Source organism: Silurus meridionalis, chromosome 23 (assembly GCF_014805685.1).
Source record: "Silurus meridionalis isolate SWU-2019-XX chromosome 23, ASM1480568v1, whole genome shotgun sequence".
NCBI classification, from domain to species: Eukaryota; Metazoa; Chordata; class Actinopteri; order Siluriformes; family Siluridae; genus Silurus; species Silurus meridionalis.
The window spans coordinates 10954847-10972932 of NC_060906.1; the positions used below are offsets into that span (position 1 = coordinate 10954847).

Sequence of the window (18086 nt, forward strand, 5' to 3'; positions counted from 1 at the left end):
TTACAGGCTGAGGAAGATGGAGAAGCCTCATTGCTCCTCGGAGAGTGTTGCTAATAAACACAAACCTTTACTGACACCTGCTGTTGGTCTGTGAGAATTGCATAAAAAATGTGTGATGTGAGACATATGGCCGATCGTTTTGCATCGTGTATCTATGCGCATATAGGCACACTCGTACAATTTATACCATACATAATTGACCAGGATATGATGCATTATGTATACTCCCAATCAATGGCACCACAAGAATATTCTTTCAGCATCTATAATGAGAATTTGATTTTTTTTTTTTTTTTTTTATGATTTTATTCTAAAATTCATGTTTCTGAAATATATTGTGCTTATGAACACATTTTTTAGGCCATATTTCTAAGCATATTATTTTCAGAGGTGGCAAAAGTACACACATCCTTCACTTAAGTAGAAGAACAGATACTCATGTTTTAAAAGACTCTAGTAAAAGTAAAAAGTAGTGACTACCCTTTTTCACTCAAGTAGCCATTACTACTTAGTTTTAGTGTCATGCTGGTAACTGAACCTGACATCATATTAATATATTAATACAAAACAAATTAAAAATTGTTTTCTAATGATTGTATTGAGGCTGAAAATCCACCATATAGAACACAAGCAGAGAAAAGATAATGATGATCAGGAGATCAGGAATGTTTCTGTTCTCAGTCATGTTTACATCGCTGACTCCCTCTGTCTCATCCACGTAACCACAGACTTCTTGTTGCCTTCTGCCGTGCTGGTTTTTGGCTTTGTAAACAAGCCTACATTTGTGGTGTGTGAGAGCCAGGAAATCATACACCAGTGGTAGACAAGTAATAAGTTGATGGACTTAAAACATGCGCAGTGAGAAGAAAAAAATAACGAGTCTGGTGTGTAAATGTAAGAAGTAGAAAGTAGAGATATTTCTGTAAAAACAATTCAATGAATGAAAATAAAAAGTTTGAACATAAATAGTAAAGTACTGATACGAAAAAATCTAATTAAGTACAGTAATGAAAGTATTTGTACTTCTTGTAGAGAAATGACAGAATTATTTTGTTTGTTTGTCTGTTTTTTTCCTAGGGGAAGGACCCTCTCTATGCCAAGGTCTGCAAAGGGAAGAAGTGAAGGATCATGGGAAGACTGCACACAGCTGAACATTGCTCAGAGGGGAGCAAGTGACCAAACCCTTAGAGCCGCTCTGTTTGTGTGTGTGTGTGTGTGTGTGTGTGTGCGTGCGTGTGTGCGTGTTTTAAAAAAAAAAAAAAAAAAAAAGGTGAATGTAAGGGAAACAGGTCACAGGCTGTGAGCGAGTTTGTGTGTAAGTGTGTGTGGTTGCATGGGAATGGATGGTATTCAGAGCTCACCTGGATCACTCCAGCCTTCTTGGCCTTTAGTCTCCCTCTGGATCTCAGTCTGTCTGGAGAACTGCACACTGGACGCTCCTCTTGGTTTTCTGTCCTTTCATTGAGCTTGTTGTTTCTGTCGCACAGTGTTTCCTGCATTCATAAACTGAACGTGGAATATCAGACACAGCTGATGGTGCTAAGGATGATGATAATGATGATGATCTTTCCTATTGTCCTTCTTTGCTCACCCTGAGTCATTCTGTCACTGTCTCCATTTTTCCCCCATGCCATCTAGCCAAGATAGTATAAATACAAAGCGTGAGAATGCATTTCATCACACACACACACACACACACACACACACACACACACACACACACACCTCAAGTGAGACTTCAAGAAATTACTGCTTCATAATCTTGTGTTGTCCCAGTCCTTGCACTGTCATCTCTAATCGTGTGGTCCAGGCCAAAGCAGTCGATTACAGTGTAATCCATTTGATCCATCTGTAGGATTATGTGATTCATCCATGTGGGCTTGTTTGGTTTTGCTCCCCGATCTATTTGAGATTCTGCTGCTAGAGAGCTATGCAGAAATATAAAAAAAGAGATTTTGTTTTCTCTGTGGACCTTTCAGGCAGAGATCTGTCTCAAGGAGTGACTTTGCCAAAATCTCTCTTTTTCTCTCTCTTTCTCTTTTTTTTGCGTGAAAAACTTCTGAGCAGCTCATACTGAAGAAGACATTGCGACGGAGTGGGTGTTGCCTAAACAACGAGCTGAATCTGTGACTGAACTGTTCCTTTCTCTATAGCTTTTGTACAATATTAATAAGACAAAAAAAAAAAAAACACAACACTGAAAATGGGATTTTTATTTTATAAGTCATTGAAGCCCTCGAGGCCGGCTTGAGACGTGTTTTAAGGACAAACATGGCTTTAAGGAATCAGATCATTGGTTTGCCAAACTCATTTTGTAAATAACAATAACGCCAACAATAATGCTGACGATGATGATAATGTCCTTTGATTTTTTTTTTTTCCCCCCCGCTGGACCTCTGTGCCATAAAATAGGCAGGCTTAATGTGATGCAAGCTCAACACGAAACCCAAGCAATATCTCCACATGTCCCAAACCTCCCCCGGTGTGGTTTTACGTTGCTGTCAAAGCCATTTGCTTGTTTGGTTTATTTAATGATGTGCTGCACATCCTTTGGGTACAATGAAGAAAAGCCGGCGGTTAAAATACTTCAAGTGTCATAGCACAAGGCTCATAATAAGACAAACGAGGAAGTATTGGGCGACACAACCCTCTCCTTTAGCTAATCATTTAAATGGTCTTTAAACTCATTCCAAAAGGATACACATTTTTCATTTTGCAATACATGCACTTGTGGTAGGTGCATTTTCAAAGTGTACTTTGGAATAATTGAGCCATTAATCTTGGAAAAAAATGAAACGAGCCAAAGAATTCGCAGAACCTATCACACACACACGTGGTCAGGTGCTCAGAACCTTGTGGTATTTTAGTGCTGTCTGGTTTCATTCCCGAGTTCTCCTGTCATGTGGTGGTGTTTTTTTTTCTTCTTTTTTTATCTGCCTTATGTGCAACCACAAAACATGCATGACCTAATTCATTTACATGTGCATTCCCAAACACACCCACACACCCCCACAGATACACACATGTAAATCAACCTTAGATTGCCCTTGGTTTCACCATAGTTACACCAAAAACTCAGACTACATACACCCACAAGTATGTGATATCATTTTATCCAAAACTAAACCAAGATCAAATAATGTGTGTGTGTGTGTGTGTGTGACAGAAAGAGAGACATGAGCAGCCAGTTCTTGTATTCCATTACCTGTAAGGACTATTACTCCCTATTTTATGGCCAGAGTCCCGTTTTAATCAGATATTTATTTTGACCCCTTTCTAGTTCACATACTACACCTGGGATGTAAAAAAAAAAAAAAAGATATTGTGAAGCCAGGAGAAGAGATGAGAAACCTCATAACACTTTGTTTTAGACCTGTTTTAACTATACCTCAGTTAATGGGTTTATTAACGTAAAGGGACATCTTTATTTTTTAATCTCAGCAAAGATTACATTCTACAGTTAATTTTGAGATTTCTTTTTTTTTCCTACCCCCCACCCCCCTCTTCTCGGTTTTACATATTCCACCATGTAATACTGTACCAATAAACACAGGAAAAAACGATGTGTACTTTTTTCTTGAATGGGTTTTATTAATGTGTTCATATTGGCAAGTGAAGTTTTTTTAAGGTAACTTTTTCTCTTACAGTCTGTGTGCATGCGAGTCAAACGAAAGGTTCTTTATTGCAAACAGGAATCACAAATGTGTTCCAGACCTTACTGGGTTTGCGGGTGTGGTACAATCACCCAAGTACTGGCTAATTATTTTGGGTATCATAGTGAAATGCTTTTTACAACTGGTCCATGACATAAAAGTTAAAAATGACAAAAAGAGACAAAAATGTATTAATTAAAATAAAATAAAGTACAATAATTTTTACAACATAATAAAATAGAATATAATTGCAATAAAATAAAATGTTATAAAAGCAACTACAAAAATAAAATACATTCGAACAAAAAAAGTTACTTTCATTCATTAACTAAAAAAAAAAAATCTAATTCATTTATTTCTAATGCCTCTATTAACTATTATATGCTGAATAGTGTATATGGTTACCAGCAGGCCTACTGTAAAACAGATCTATGGTGTGATGTGTTGCTTTTATATGGGTTCTCGCTTATCTGTCATGATTACTGTCTAAAAATACAGCTGATTACACTGATTACAATGGACACTGCAGTCACTACAATTTTTTTTCACCTCTAAACGGTGCATTGATGTTTCTCTTAAAAAGTAGTTTAACCTAATGGTGTTCATATTTTATTCATGACTTAAACATTAAGCCTTCATTTCCTTCCCATTTGAAAACGTCTAGGACTGGCTTTAGTTATTCATTGTCCAGGCAGTAAAAGAAGATAAAATTCTAACATTACTTCTCAGTTATTATACTGTAAATATTGTCTATCTAAATACTTTGAATACTTTGCTTTTTAAACATCAGATTCCACATTTAGTCCACTTTTGCTATTATAGCAGCCACTACTTATCTGGGAAGATGCTCTAGGTTTTGTAGAGTGGTTGTAAAGGTTTGTGCTCATTCAGCTACAAGGGTGTTAATAAAGACAGGTACTGATGTAGAGTGAGCAGGCCTGGGGTGCAATCAATGTTCCAATTCATGAAAGGTGTTCAATATATGGTTATAGAGCACTCTATAGCAGGCCACGTAAGATCTTTCAGTAACCCACATAAACTATGACTTCATAGAGCTGGCTTTTTACACGGGGATCGAAATGCTGGAAAAGGTTTGGGTCTCCTAGTTCACATTATGGGAAAATGAAATGCTAAAGTACCGCATCCAAAGACATACTATACAACTATGTGCTTCCACCTTTGTGGTAACAGATTGGAGAATAAAACAGATATGACTTGTCCCAATACTTTTGTCCTTATAGTGTAACTTAAAAATGCTCCCCTTGCCAAACAAATCCGATATGTTTGGCCAGATTTACAAATTGCACTCAGAAAAGCCCCAATCCCTTCTGCCCACTCATGGAGAAAAATCAATTTAGGATAAAAATCTAGCCTACAGTAATGTGTCCTTTTAAAAAAAAAAAAAAATGTTTAATAAAAAAAAAATATATATATATGTTTTGCTGAAATATTTGAAAATATGCCCTGAAAAAAAAATCTAATGTATTGTACAAATGTATAGCCAGTGGCTAAAAAATAAGTGTAATGAAATTCAGAGTTCACATATTTCATTGTGCTTTATGGGAACAAAATGCATAATTAGATACTTAGGCCTTTTTTGTACACAGACTTTGTTTTAGTAAAATGCATGACAAAGTGGATGGAAGTATGTGTGTGTGTTTAAGACTTAGTGGTGAAAGGGTTAATAGAGCACTGTGATAGGTGATTTTATATTGTAAAAGTCAACACACTATTATGTTTTATTTAAACACTGTCAGTTTTAAAACACTATCCCAAAAAGTTATTAAAGGCAGCACAAATCCCATATAACTGAGCCATGGCTCTTTTAAAATGCCATATATGCAAATTTGTAAACTTAATTTGTACATTTGTTCACTTTTACCTAAAAAAAAAAAAAAAGATTTGCTCTCTGTTGACGCATTGTAAAACAATACGCCATTTTCTTGCATTTTTTTGGATGCTCCAAGCCTTGTTAACCAGAAAAACCAGCAACAGCAAATACAGTATATTCATGCCTACAATTAACATAGATGAATAATACTGGGAACAATCCCTTTATGTCCTAAAATGAGTTGAAACTAAGGCGATACCCAAAGCACTCCTACTATGCATGCAGCAGCTACTTTCCGAACAGCCCAGGCAATGCCTGCTGGACCGCATTCTTTGTGAATGAAAACAGTCAGAAGTTTGTTGATGACTCTGTGTCATACCCGGGCGGGACTCGTCTAACAAGACCTAGGGCTTTTTTGGTTATTTACCAGAGAACGGTCCATCCGCCTTCATTCCAACAACACGATCGTGTCGTTTAGATCACAAACATCACTTTGGATTTGTCATTCTTCCAATTCGTGTTATCTGTTTGTCGGATTTGGATTCATTTACAGTGGGCAATTTGTTGGATTACCAATGAGATGAGTTGATGGTGTCAAAGAAGGATTACAGATTGGTACCGCATACAATGGAACAGGCAAGTTTGTGTTGCATGTCATGGCATATGTGAAGGGAGTTAGCACTTATTGAGAATTATATAAAGATATATTTCATAGCAATAGAATGTAACTCAAATATTATCTATCTGTGAAAGTTTATTATCTATCTTAGTTTAGAACATCAGACAGCAAATATGGTCATTACAGATTTTGGGTTTCTCAGGACAGTGATAGCTGGACAATATTTTTTTAAAGAGCAATAACTTGATTTATGTTTAACAATTTAAGTTCAGTTTAGTCTGCAATTTTGTTAATAATGTTTTTAAAAAAATAAAGAATTTTCCCCTGCATATGTTTTACTGTTCCTCAGGGTGAAGTAATGAAAGTTAAGTACCTGAGAGAAAAGTTCCAGAATGATGAATCATCAAAGAGTCGATTCAAACCTGCTATCCCAGATAAACCTAAAACCATCCCACCAACATCTCCCACTGCAAAAATCAGCAACCCGCTAATTGCTTCCATCAACTCAGCTGTGGAGAACCGCTTGGTCCCTCGTGTGGTCTTTAAAGATGACAAAAAGAACCGCCAATTTCCTCAACCTGGAACATCACTAGTAAAGGCAAAGCCTATTTTACTGGATAAGAACCAAAAGAAGGAAGCAGATCTCATCAAACAAGCCCTAAAAGATAAGAAGATTGTGGTCCCAAGTCCTGTTACTCCAGTCTCAGAACAGAAACCCAAACCCGAGACTGTCCAAAAGTCTCCAGTTTTAGAGACACCAGTCAAAGTCCCTACACCTATATTCAACAAGAGAGAGAAAGATGAGAAAGAGAAAACAAGCCCATCAAAATGTGATGTACCGGGTGTCCTTGATCATTCAGATTCTACCATTTACACTCGTGCCAAGGTAGAAGCTACAGTTAACCAGTCTGTGGATCCCAAAGTTTCTGTTCCATCTGTTACAGCAAACCCTATTATCTCTGCTCCAGTTGTTTCTCCTCGTACAATTCCATCGTCAAAACCTCTTGTCCTAACAGATCCAGAGCCTGTCTTCCAAAATGGTCCTCAGTTGGAGCAACCAAGACCAGAAAATCCTATTAGACATAATTTAAGTCAAGCAGCAGATATTTTTCCACATGGTTTACCAGAGGAGGCAGCCTCTATTCCAGAGATCCCTGATATTCTTGATATGGATATCCCACCTCCAATTATTCCTGAGGACTTTTCTGATGGTGGCACTTCTCTCCTTGATATATCTACCAGTGTTACTTCTGAGCATCCATTTCCTGGGGCTTCTCTTTCTGTTAATCCAGTTCCCAGCAGTTCAGCTTTATTCCGTACAGCTTCCCCTATTCCAACAATAGAAAGCCCGTATTCAGATTCTGTTTTTACCTTCAGTCCTTTGCCAGCATTCAGTCCTTTGCCAGCATTTTCAGAATTTCCATCAAGTGTTGAGTCACTGGCAGAAAACAAGGCGACTGAATCCCAAAAGGCGATTGATCACACAGAAAAGCCTTTAGAAGTTCCATTGTCAAGCTCACCCAACACTAATACAGTGGTCTCTGCTTTAGCAAGAGCTGAAGAGATGGCCCCTGTTAAGAATAGCTCTTGTGATCGGCTGCTAACCCTTCTAGAAAAGGCTAAACGAAAGTCTACAGTGGGCTCTGAATATGCCACACATGACCCTTTGCCTGTAGTTGAGACAAATCTGCCCAGCAATGATCCACTTGAGTCTTCAGCCCATGCTGAAACACCCTCATATGTGGATACCCCAAATGTCCTGGAAACTCCTTTGATTCTTCCTGATATCCCCCCTGTTGACTATGAGGGCAAGGCAGAAGAAGCAACAATGACAGATTACAACACCCAACCCTATGAATCAGCTCTCATTGATGAAGAGCACGGTAAGTGAATTATTAGTTTATCTGGCCTAATTTTACTTTAGTAGTGTTCTCAATTTTTTTCTATGCATTCATTAGTAGAAATTTAAATGCCTATTCTATGTTAAGTTAATTCAAATGGAACATTTGTACCCTCTATGTAATCTATCTAAATAATGTAATCCATTCTGCCAGTCATGAAACAGTAGAAACATCCCACCCTGATGTAGTCTTAGATGTCAGTTCTTTGATGACACAAAAACTTGACTGGGTCTTCTGTTGTTTAAGTCCCCAAGGTTTGGCTTGTTCTGATATGCTTTTCTACTCACCATGATTGCAAAGAGTGTTTATTTCAATTGACCTTCTGTCAAATCTGTCCATTCCCCTCCATCATCAACATGCTTTTTCAGCCCTCAATTAACTGGATGCTTTTTACACCATTATGTATAACTATACAGACTTCATAAATAATTTTTAGCAATGCATAAAGCTAGACATGGCAATGAGGAACGAGACTTCAAAAAGAAACCCATCCTAATCTGAGTGTCACCAGATTTTTAATCATTTAGATTCAAAAGCAGTATACAATGTACAATAAGTGTACTGTCTACAAAGAGTCAAGCAGTGATATGTGTTGAAAGAAACTTGATTTGAGCATCAGAGTCATTTCTGAATTAGTTTGATCATCATCATTTCATATCTCTATCATATCTAAAAAGTTTTATGCTTAAGACATAACCATAAACCAATTTTACCAAGTGCTAGATTAAGGTTGTAAGAACATTCACAGAAATCTTGTCAAAGTTTTTGGGCTGTCCATGCAGACCATCCTCAGCAGCTGACAGTGATTTTTTAGGTTAATTTGCATGTTTGTATACATTGGGTTAGAGCGAAATGATTAGCTGATGAGATAATTGCTCGAATAACAGTTCTACATGCAGCCTTATTAAAGGGGCAAATGAACAATAAAAATATCTGCAGAAATATAGCAAGACCCCTATTTATTTTAGAGAAACATGCCAGAAAATTTCCCTAATTGGTCTCTTTTTTTATTAGTTTAAAATGAGTTTAATGGATTTTATTAAAATTTAATTTTGTTTGTTTAATTTTGACGATTATTTCAAAAACTCACGAATACTCAAAATAATTTTACGGCTAAAACGTTTCATTTGTTGGGATGGACTTTTATTTGGAGGGTTGGTATGTTTTGGTATGTAAAGTATCTAACAAATGCTATTGAGGTGATGTTGGGCAACATTTCACTAATTATCAGAATGACTGAGAGTAGAGCCATTTATCATTTATGAGTCATGTGCGAGGTAATTCCACACAGCTGAAGGTGGTTGGCATGTATCATGTATGTAGTCTCTGGTTTATGCTCTTGTTTAATCAAGTTTTCTTGATTATTAATCTGTTGGTCCTCACTGTAGGTAAAAGTTCACCTGGTCCGAAGATGGTGTTTGTGCAAAACCTCTTGTGCCTCCTCCACCTCCCCCCAGAAAGCCCCAGTCAAAAGTGACTAACGGTGGGATCACACCAGAGAAACCACTTCAGATTCCAAACACAGATAGGCAGTCCACCTTACTGCCAAGTCAGCCCCTGGAGTACAATGGTACATGCTTCACATTCATTATTTTTATATTTAATATGTATTTCAAAACTAAAAATATTTTTCTAGTATAAGTTAGATATACAAAGTCTATTTGGGTACAGATTGACTAAATGCATGCATCTCTACCAGCTCTAGCCATATAATATTATCATTGTTACAGTATGGCATACTATAGAAGCAGATTGGGCAACTGAAAAAATCTCAATCATACAGCCATTGGTCCTCATTCATATCCCCAGACATTTCGAATTCTGTTCAGGTATTAATTGCATTTTGAATGAGCACCAATTTCCTAGTGATTAACAATAGAAACAGTGAAAAGAGATAATCTGTGGCCCTTTGGGAAAGGAATTATGCTGCCCCAGGCTCACTCCAAAAACATTTTCATTTGAGGTAAAGCAATAGGCAGCAAACTAAATGATAGTGATATTTATCAGTGCACACTGTATGTGTATTCTTTAGAAAATATTCAAGTTAAATTGTGTACATTTCTGCAAACAAAGGCAAAGTGTAAGTTGAGATAAATGTCATTCCTGTTTTTTCTATGGCTGGTTTCAGATATTTTGTGTGAATTTTTAGATGTAGTTGGGCAGGAAATCTAGCTGAAACCTGTCAAACCTGGTTAAATATATAAGCTCTTCTGTGCGAGAGTGTAAATCACACCTGCTGTATCAAATACAGTTAAACAAAAAGCACTAAAAATTAACTTCTAGCCTGTATGCTGGATCACTTGACTCTCAGCTGTCTATTACAGCAGTCTGATAGCAGCATATAGCATAAGTCAAGCATAATAGTCTCTTGACTTAATTTGTTGAGGGCAGTGTCATTATCAGTGTCATCCTGCCCCATGAGCTGCTACGCTATGCTGTGCTCATGAGCTGCTATTGATAAATAAACTAGAATTCTCATTGTATCATAACCGGTAGTCAAGTTTGCTAGCAAGAGTATTAATTTGACCTGCTAGGTTGGTGGATGTCATGTAATAGAAGGAATCCTAACTATGTAACGCATCGCATGTTCTTAACATTAAACTTGGTGCATAATGTTACTCACACACACACACACACACACACACACACACACACACACACACACACACAGCTGCAAAATGCAGTCAGTCACATTTTGCTGTCTAAACAAGCCCCTGCTATGAACCTGTCCGAAGTAGGATAATCATGGGAGGCAGGTTTTGTGGAAGAAACATGAAGGCAAAAGTATGGAGTTTCCAATTCCTTAGCAGGGAGGTGATACATTCCACAATGATGTCTTTCTATTTAGCAAATAAACTGCATGCAATTCCATAAAGGTGATTAACAACTTAACATTTAACTTTAAGTTCTTAGCATTTATTTGTCACGTATATATTATGTACACATTTACTTTTGTGTATGTGCTCTCTAGACTTGGCATTATTTGAAATTAACCTCACTGCTTAACATGTTTATTGTTACAGAAGTCATTATCCCAGCTCCTGCAGACTTTACCTCAGAGGATTCATCGTATGAAGATTCCGAAGTATATAATCCATCTGAAATGGTTGGCACGCAAGCAGAAGCTCTGGATTATGGAAATCATGGACCATCGGTTCATAAGGAAGCATTTTTCAAACACTTAAATGAAGAAAATCAGATTCCAAGTATGGACACTACTGATAATAGGCTTCCCAGGACAAGTGAAGATTTAGATACAGTATCAAATGCTTCTCCTTCTCCATCAGGGTAAATCTTTAAGTTTTGTAAAATTATATTGAGCACAGACCAGAGTTGTAACTTGTTCATTCTTTATTGTTACAATTCTGCAACCCTTTAGATAGTTAGTTTATTAGCAGTCTAAAATTGTGACTTTTTGTCTTAGAAATCAGATAAACTTCAGCAGCATAGAGTTGGAAGACCTGCCAGCCAACAAAAAAGGCAAAACAAAGAAACAACGCAAAGGATCACCTATGAGTATGAATGCATTTTTTTAATCTGGTACATTTGATAGTATCAGGTTTCTTTTTCTGTCACCTGACACCTCATTCACTTGGATAAATAAGGGTTTATTTAACAATTGTGGGTTTTTTTTTATAGAAGTACAAAAAATTGTTTTTTAGATTTTCAGGCTAAAATGTATAATGTAATAAACTATTTTTACATGGTTTTAAAAATGTTTATGCTGAATTGATTTACATATATACAAATATTTTTTTGTAGATCCATACGCTGATACACCTGTTATTTCCGTAAGTGTTCGTTATACACAACTTTTTACAGTTCATATTCATTTAATTTTATTTTGTCTTATTTGTGTGATAGAGAAATTATATATTTATTAATAAACAGAATTATATATATTATATGATTACATTTTACATTCAACATTTGTTTTGTAAAATTTATTCTCAGAAAGAGGAGGTCCCCAGAAAAACATTATTTTCAAAGTATGTTTTAATCTATTATTTAATTTGAATGCTTATCTAATAATAATAATAATACAAAATATTAATAGTCATTTACTGCCATATATAATACATACCAGCTTTATGTCTGTGTTTACAGAAAGAACTCAGTGTCAGATGAAAAGGAGCTGAAGTTGAAAGAAAAACAAAAGCAGAAGGACAAAGAGAAGGAAAAGGAGAAGAAGGAGCAGAAGGAGAAGGAGAAGAGGGAGCAGAAGGAGAAGGAGAAGAAGGAGCAGAAGGAGAAGGAAAAAGAAAAGGAGCTGAAGGAAAAAGAAAAGAAGGATCAGAAGGAGAAGGAGAAGAAGAAAGAACTGAAGGAGAAAGAGCTCAAGGAGAAGGAAAAAGACAAGAAGGATCTGAAAGAGAAGGAACGAGAGAAAAAAGAACAGAAGGAAAAAGAGAAGAAAGAAAATGAAATCAGGAAGAAATTCAGGGTATACAAATACGGAATAAAACGATGATGAATTTTTATGGCACATAGACGTTCATGTAGGAAATAAAAGAAATAACAGCACTTGCCCCCAAATACACACGCCCATTCTAATGTCTGCTTTTCTATTCTTTACTGTAGATCACAGGAGAAGAGGAGGCCTTGTACCAAGCAAAAGTGATAGAGACCACTAAGGGCCGTAAAGATGATCTGGCAATAAAAGCTGGAGAGATTGTCAGCATTATTCGCACCACAGACTGCCCCAAAGGAAAATGGCTGGCCAGGGACAATACAAACAAATGTGAGTTAATACAAACCATATCGTATAACATAGAAAATGTAAATTATTTTGAAGATATTATCTGTAGCTCATCTTCCATTTGAACATCAACAGTTGCATTTATTGGGAAACCCATTTGAAATCCTAGCGGTGTACAATAACTCTCCTGCTGCAGAAAATCCCTGTAAGGATATGACTTATTTATAATATCACAGCAGCAGTCAGAGAACAGAACAAAACAATACATTTTATTGTGATGCAGGACAATGTACAGAAAATAACAAAAACAATGGTCGATAGAGAGAGAGAGAGAGAGAGAGAGAGAGAGAGAGAGAGAGATGGATATAGAAGCATCACACCACCACAATCTTCAATGTTTTATTGTAGCATTACATAAAGACCAAAAACACATGAAACCTATACAAATATACGCATTGAGATATGCATAGCCCTAACACAAACTACAATCTATAGGTTTTAGTTCAGTATTAAACCTATTTATTTTTCTTTTAGATGGCTACATCCCTGTGGAGAGTGTGGAGCTGAATATTCAGGAGATGATGGGGCTGAAGCATAAAGCTGCAAACAGGACCAGCATTAATGGGATCATAGAAACAGATTCCAGTACAGACATCAGGTATGATTTTGTATGACATAACTAGTGTAAAGTATTGCAATATTTAAGTTATACCTTTTACATTCATAAATTATTATTTTTTTGGATGCATCATTTATACTACAGTTCAATTTTGCTTTCGCAGATCCTCCCAGCATTACAGTCTGAACCAAGAGAGCTGTAAGTTCATACGTTTGAACTCCTTCATAAATGGCATGGATTCTGTTAATACTCATACATAAGTATAATGTAATTATTTGCTGTTATCTGGTATTATGGTTTTTTTTTTTTGTGGTCAATATAATTACATTTTGTTCTGTGAATCATTCTGTTTTTTATTGTGAATGTTTTTGGTTATTCTGCTTTTCTCTCATTCAAATGAACAATGTTTTAAAGGTTGTGCGATTTGATATGGTGGTATGTATCATGTTAAAAAAAAAAACTGGATTGTTCTGAATTCTCAGTTGATGATGACAGCGAGGAGTGGGGTGACGATGATGACACAGTTTTCCCACCAGCTCACACCACGGATCTGTGAGTATCAAAACAAACTGTGTCTCTTGCATGTAAATAATATCCTCAATTTTCACGACTTGTGCTTTTACGTCTGTCTTGATACTTATCCACTGATCCTGATTTTCTCTCTCTCTCTCTCTCTCTCTCTGTCTCTGTCTCTCAAACACACACACACACACACACACACACACACACACACACACACACACACACACACACACACACACACATTTTTTAGAGAAATAAACCAGAGGGTGGCATCTCCACACAGGGGTGAGTCATTAAAATGCATGTTTTTCCTCTCTGTATTAGACATTTGACTTTATGAGTCACTCAGATATAAGGAAGAATATCCAAATGCTCATAGTGAATGTTGTATAGTAAAAAAGAATCTCATTATACATTTTTTATTATAGATTTCAATAAGAATTACAGCAATCATTCTTTTTTTTTTTAAGTTCAGTTTTCCTTCCAGTTTTTTTTTTGTCATTGTGGCTCTATGCTTTCATTAAACCAATCAGGTGCCACCTATTATAGTTAACTGAATGTCAGGACCAACTGATCATGTGAGGTGTGGCTTAATTGGAGCAAACCCTAATTCTTCTTGGATATGATCGGACTTGTGACCGAAGCTAGTTAAACTAGTACCTGCTTCTTTTCATCTTAAATATATTTCAGGTCCAGGCTTGTCAATCCTATAACTACACACTTTTCCGATTTCTCACTGTTGTTAATGTATAATTCATAGTAGTTTCTAAATAATATACTTCAAGATTAATGTTTAATAAATGAAGACCTTAACACTTTGCAAGTGAATTGTTTTTATTATTCATTTCTTCTCCTTCTTGCATACTTTCAGGTTCAGAGCCAGTTCCATCCCTGGCAGGTCACCCTGATAGAAGCGATAATCAGTAAGTGCCAACCTGACTGACATCTTTCACACATGCTCTAAAGGAGCTTAATCATATCAGCTTGATCTTTGTATGCAGACTGTTTTTAACTCTTATGCTACATAAATGCTTACACATACATGCTACACTTCTGCTAGCAAGCTGTATAGGACTGTTTGTATAGAATGTATTCACAGATGGCTGTAATGGGGCCAAAACTTCTAGTACATACGGTATCTTTAATCGTGATACTGTTGAGAAAACATTTGGTTTGAGCCTTATATTATTGTAGGCAGTAGTAAAAAAACAAGACCATAATTTGCCTTTACTTATAAACTTGTTTGTGACAAAAATGTACATTTCCTTTGTGTAATTTGTTTGATGAATGCTATAAAAATGCTATAAGAATTAAGAAAGTAATTCACTCGTTCATTTTGGTTTTCACGATTATTTTCTTTCACGTGGATGTTTTAAGTTTTAATATTTTTTCCCAATGTACACAAACTCCAGGTGGCATTTTGGTAATCATGCAGATCACTGAAATTAACGACATCATAGGCTATGAAGAAATCAGCCTATTCTCTATATCTTCGCAGAACCCCCTGTTTATATTTCATTCAAAGTACAACAGGGTTTCTTGGCAATTTATTCCAGCTGGCCATGAATTATTTGATAATGATTTATTTATAAATTCATATTCATTTGACCTTGAATTCTCGTGTCTGTGCAGTTCAGGACAAGAAGCTCTTCATAAACTGTCAACCTTCTTTGCTCAGCCAAAAGCACCCACACTGCAAAGCGACGCAATGTAAGCTTCAGCTATCCTACATCCTGATGTCTTTAAATATCTGACTACAAACTTATTGAGCTAGACTTTGAAAATATCTGTATTCACCTATCCTCTTTTGTCTGCCTGTTTGTGTATGAATAATTAAAGAACCAAGGTTGCTTGCTGTCAGTGCTGGAGGACAATTCACAATTTCCAAGTTTTTTTTTGTTCTTAGACATTTTAATACTTTAAAAAAGCACCCCATTAATGTGTTGAGGTATTTTACTCCTGTGCTATGCCATCAGACTGGTTCTTCATGTAGAATGTATAAGATTCCTCTGTCACAATGTTGTTCATTAACCTGTCTTTCCTCTTCTTCTCTAAAGACTCCTTCCTCCTCCGGATCTCTACGCTGACATCGTCAAAGGATAAACAGGATGCATTTTGCTTGAAAGAATGCGATTTGTAATCCTTTATATGCTTTAATATATATTTAGCAAGTACTGTGCTGTGTCAGCTGCTTGATATTTCCCCAGTCACTTTTGCATCACCAGGTGACATGTGCTAGAACATTTTGCAAGACTGCACTGGATGCTTCACTCTGTCACCTGGTACAGTTGTGAAAAAACTCAACTCGAATCAACTCAACTCTTCCCCCCTGGCTGATGTGAAAGAATGCTGTCAGGCATGTAGAAAAAAATGAGGTGTGGACACACGGTGTACACATGGTTCAAGGTGGGGTTCATTTAACTTCCTATTTTACATGAGAAGAGGACTTTTTGAATGGATTTTACAGTTACTAGCTGTACAATATTATTAGTTTAATTCCAGAACCTTCATTTTTTTTCCCCCACCATGCTATTCTAAACAATCTGATTAAAGATATCTTTTAGGATGCCATTAGACGAGCAGTCCAACTTCAGCGTCAGTTTCTATTAAAGTATTCTCAGCACAGTCTTGCAAAAAAAAAAAAAAACATAAATTCTGACCGAAAGATGGATTTGATTCCTGTTGTGCTTTGTAATAGTATTACATCTATGTACAGTTTATATTATTCAATGTCTGTAGTGTTTGTCTCGACCGCTTTAGACCATCTCAAGTGTTTGGATAATGGATACTTGTTTAGAACAGTTAATTCTGCACGTGGGTGACGATAAAAAAACAAAACAAAAAGAAAAAAACTGCATGATATGCATGTTGTGATGGGTCTTGAAAATCATTATCCCCATTTCTTGACCGTATTTATTTGTAACATGAAATTACTTAGATTTTTCCAATAAGCACATGACAATATGCAATTGTATGCTCAATACACAATTTCTTTTTAATTGTCTTTTTTTTTTTGTACAATAAATAATAAAGTGCAAAAGAGAACACCATGCAGTGCATAAACTGTGTGTTGGTTGGGTGGGGGACTTGCACATCGACAAACCAGGAGTAAACACACACACACACACACAAAAACACTGACTTTGTTTATACACGCCACGTTTGTTATGTACACACAGTTATTGTATGAGACTTGATTGTGAAGCAAAAAACGCATTTTTGTTGTGTTTACTGGTTTGGATAGTTGCCATGCAGAGCATATTTGTGTGTGTGTGTGTGTGTATGTGTGTGTAAAAGGGTGCATTTGTGGTGTTGACTGCAAATTGTGAAATGATGACAAAACTCTCACTTTTGCGTCATGGAAAAGGAGCTATAAACAAAACAGGTTGTTACTAAATAGTGTAATATACATGTTCAGCAGTAGGGGTAGCAGTTTCCCGCTATATAATAATGACACGATTTTTCAAAAGATTAAATGGAGCTTTCTACAGACACAATAAGGCACGATATGCCTACCAAAAAACAAAACAAATAAAATAAAAAAATTATATATATATATATATATATATATATATATATATATATATATATATATATATATATATATATATATATATATATACTCAGCAGTTTTTGCCCTCATCACAGAAAGAATATCTTCCTATCTTTCTGTAAACTCATCACTCCATCGAAGCACTTTCATGCTTGACTGTTTTTACATTCAGATACGAGTGGTGCACTGATACTGCAGTCGTTCTGTGTAACAGTACAGTACATCTAACATAGAACAAAAAAAAACCTCAGTGATACACAAATGTCATGCATTGACTACAAGCCCAGAAGCCGTTTCACATTTACGACCGTACAAAACAGAAGGCCAGGAGGATTCATGAAGACCAACTCATCCACAGGTGCACTAATAAAAATTTAAATCTCCGCATGAGGAAAAGATTAAATTCTTTCAATAAAATCGTGTTGTAATTTAGGTGCCATTTGATTAAAGCTTCTTTAAGAAACATAGTGGCTTTTGTCTGTTGAAGGTTATCAGAAACCTCATCCAATTTTAGATGGTTTCACTGAAATGCATAATTCAGAAATTAGTCTTTACACTTTGTATACACCCCAATATTGTTTTAAAAAAAACTTATGAATTGTTTTAATGGTCTAAGGTATTACTAGGCAACAGAAAAAAATTAGCATTTATCTGAATTTTTCTGAATAATGCATTCCCAAATTTTTGCT

General features: G+C 36.1%; 2 protein-coding genes across 14 annotated transcripts in view; both read left to right on the forward strand.

The window, feature by feature from the left end:
- dab1a (DAB adaptor protein 1a) overlaps positions 1 to 3563 on the forward strand; it is a 368118-nt gene extending 364555 nt beyond the window's left edge. For all 13 annotated transcript variants that reach the window (XM_046836335.1, XM_046836336.1, XM_046836333.1 and 10 more), the window contains one exon: positions 1078 to 3563. In XM_046836335.1, coding sequence (XP_046692291.1) covers positions 1078 to 1122 — 45 coding nt within the window. In that variant the 3' untranslated portion in view covers positions 1123 to 3563. The remainder of the gene's footprint in view (positions 1 to 1077) is intronic.
- A 2290-nt stretch (positions 3564 to 5853) lies between these two features.
- LOC124376693 (flocculation protein FLO11) lies at positions 5854 to 17405 on the forward strand. Its single transcript, XM_046835906.1, has 11 exons — positions 5854 to 6120; positions 6453 to 7986; positions 12378 to 12448; positions 12586 to 12745; positions 13238 to 13361; positions 13486 to 13520; positions 13805 to 13874; positions 14095 to 14129; positions 14716 to 14767; positions 15477 to 15554; positions 15902 to 17405. Exons 1-11 carry the CDS (start codon positions 6073 to 6075, stop codon positions 15945 to 15947), a joined length of 2253 nt encoding a protein of 750 aa, XP_046691862.1. The 5' UTR covers positions 5854 to 6072; the 3' UTR covers positions 15948 to 17405.
- The last annotated feature ends 681 nt before the right edge of the window (positions 17406 to 18086 follow it).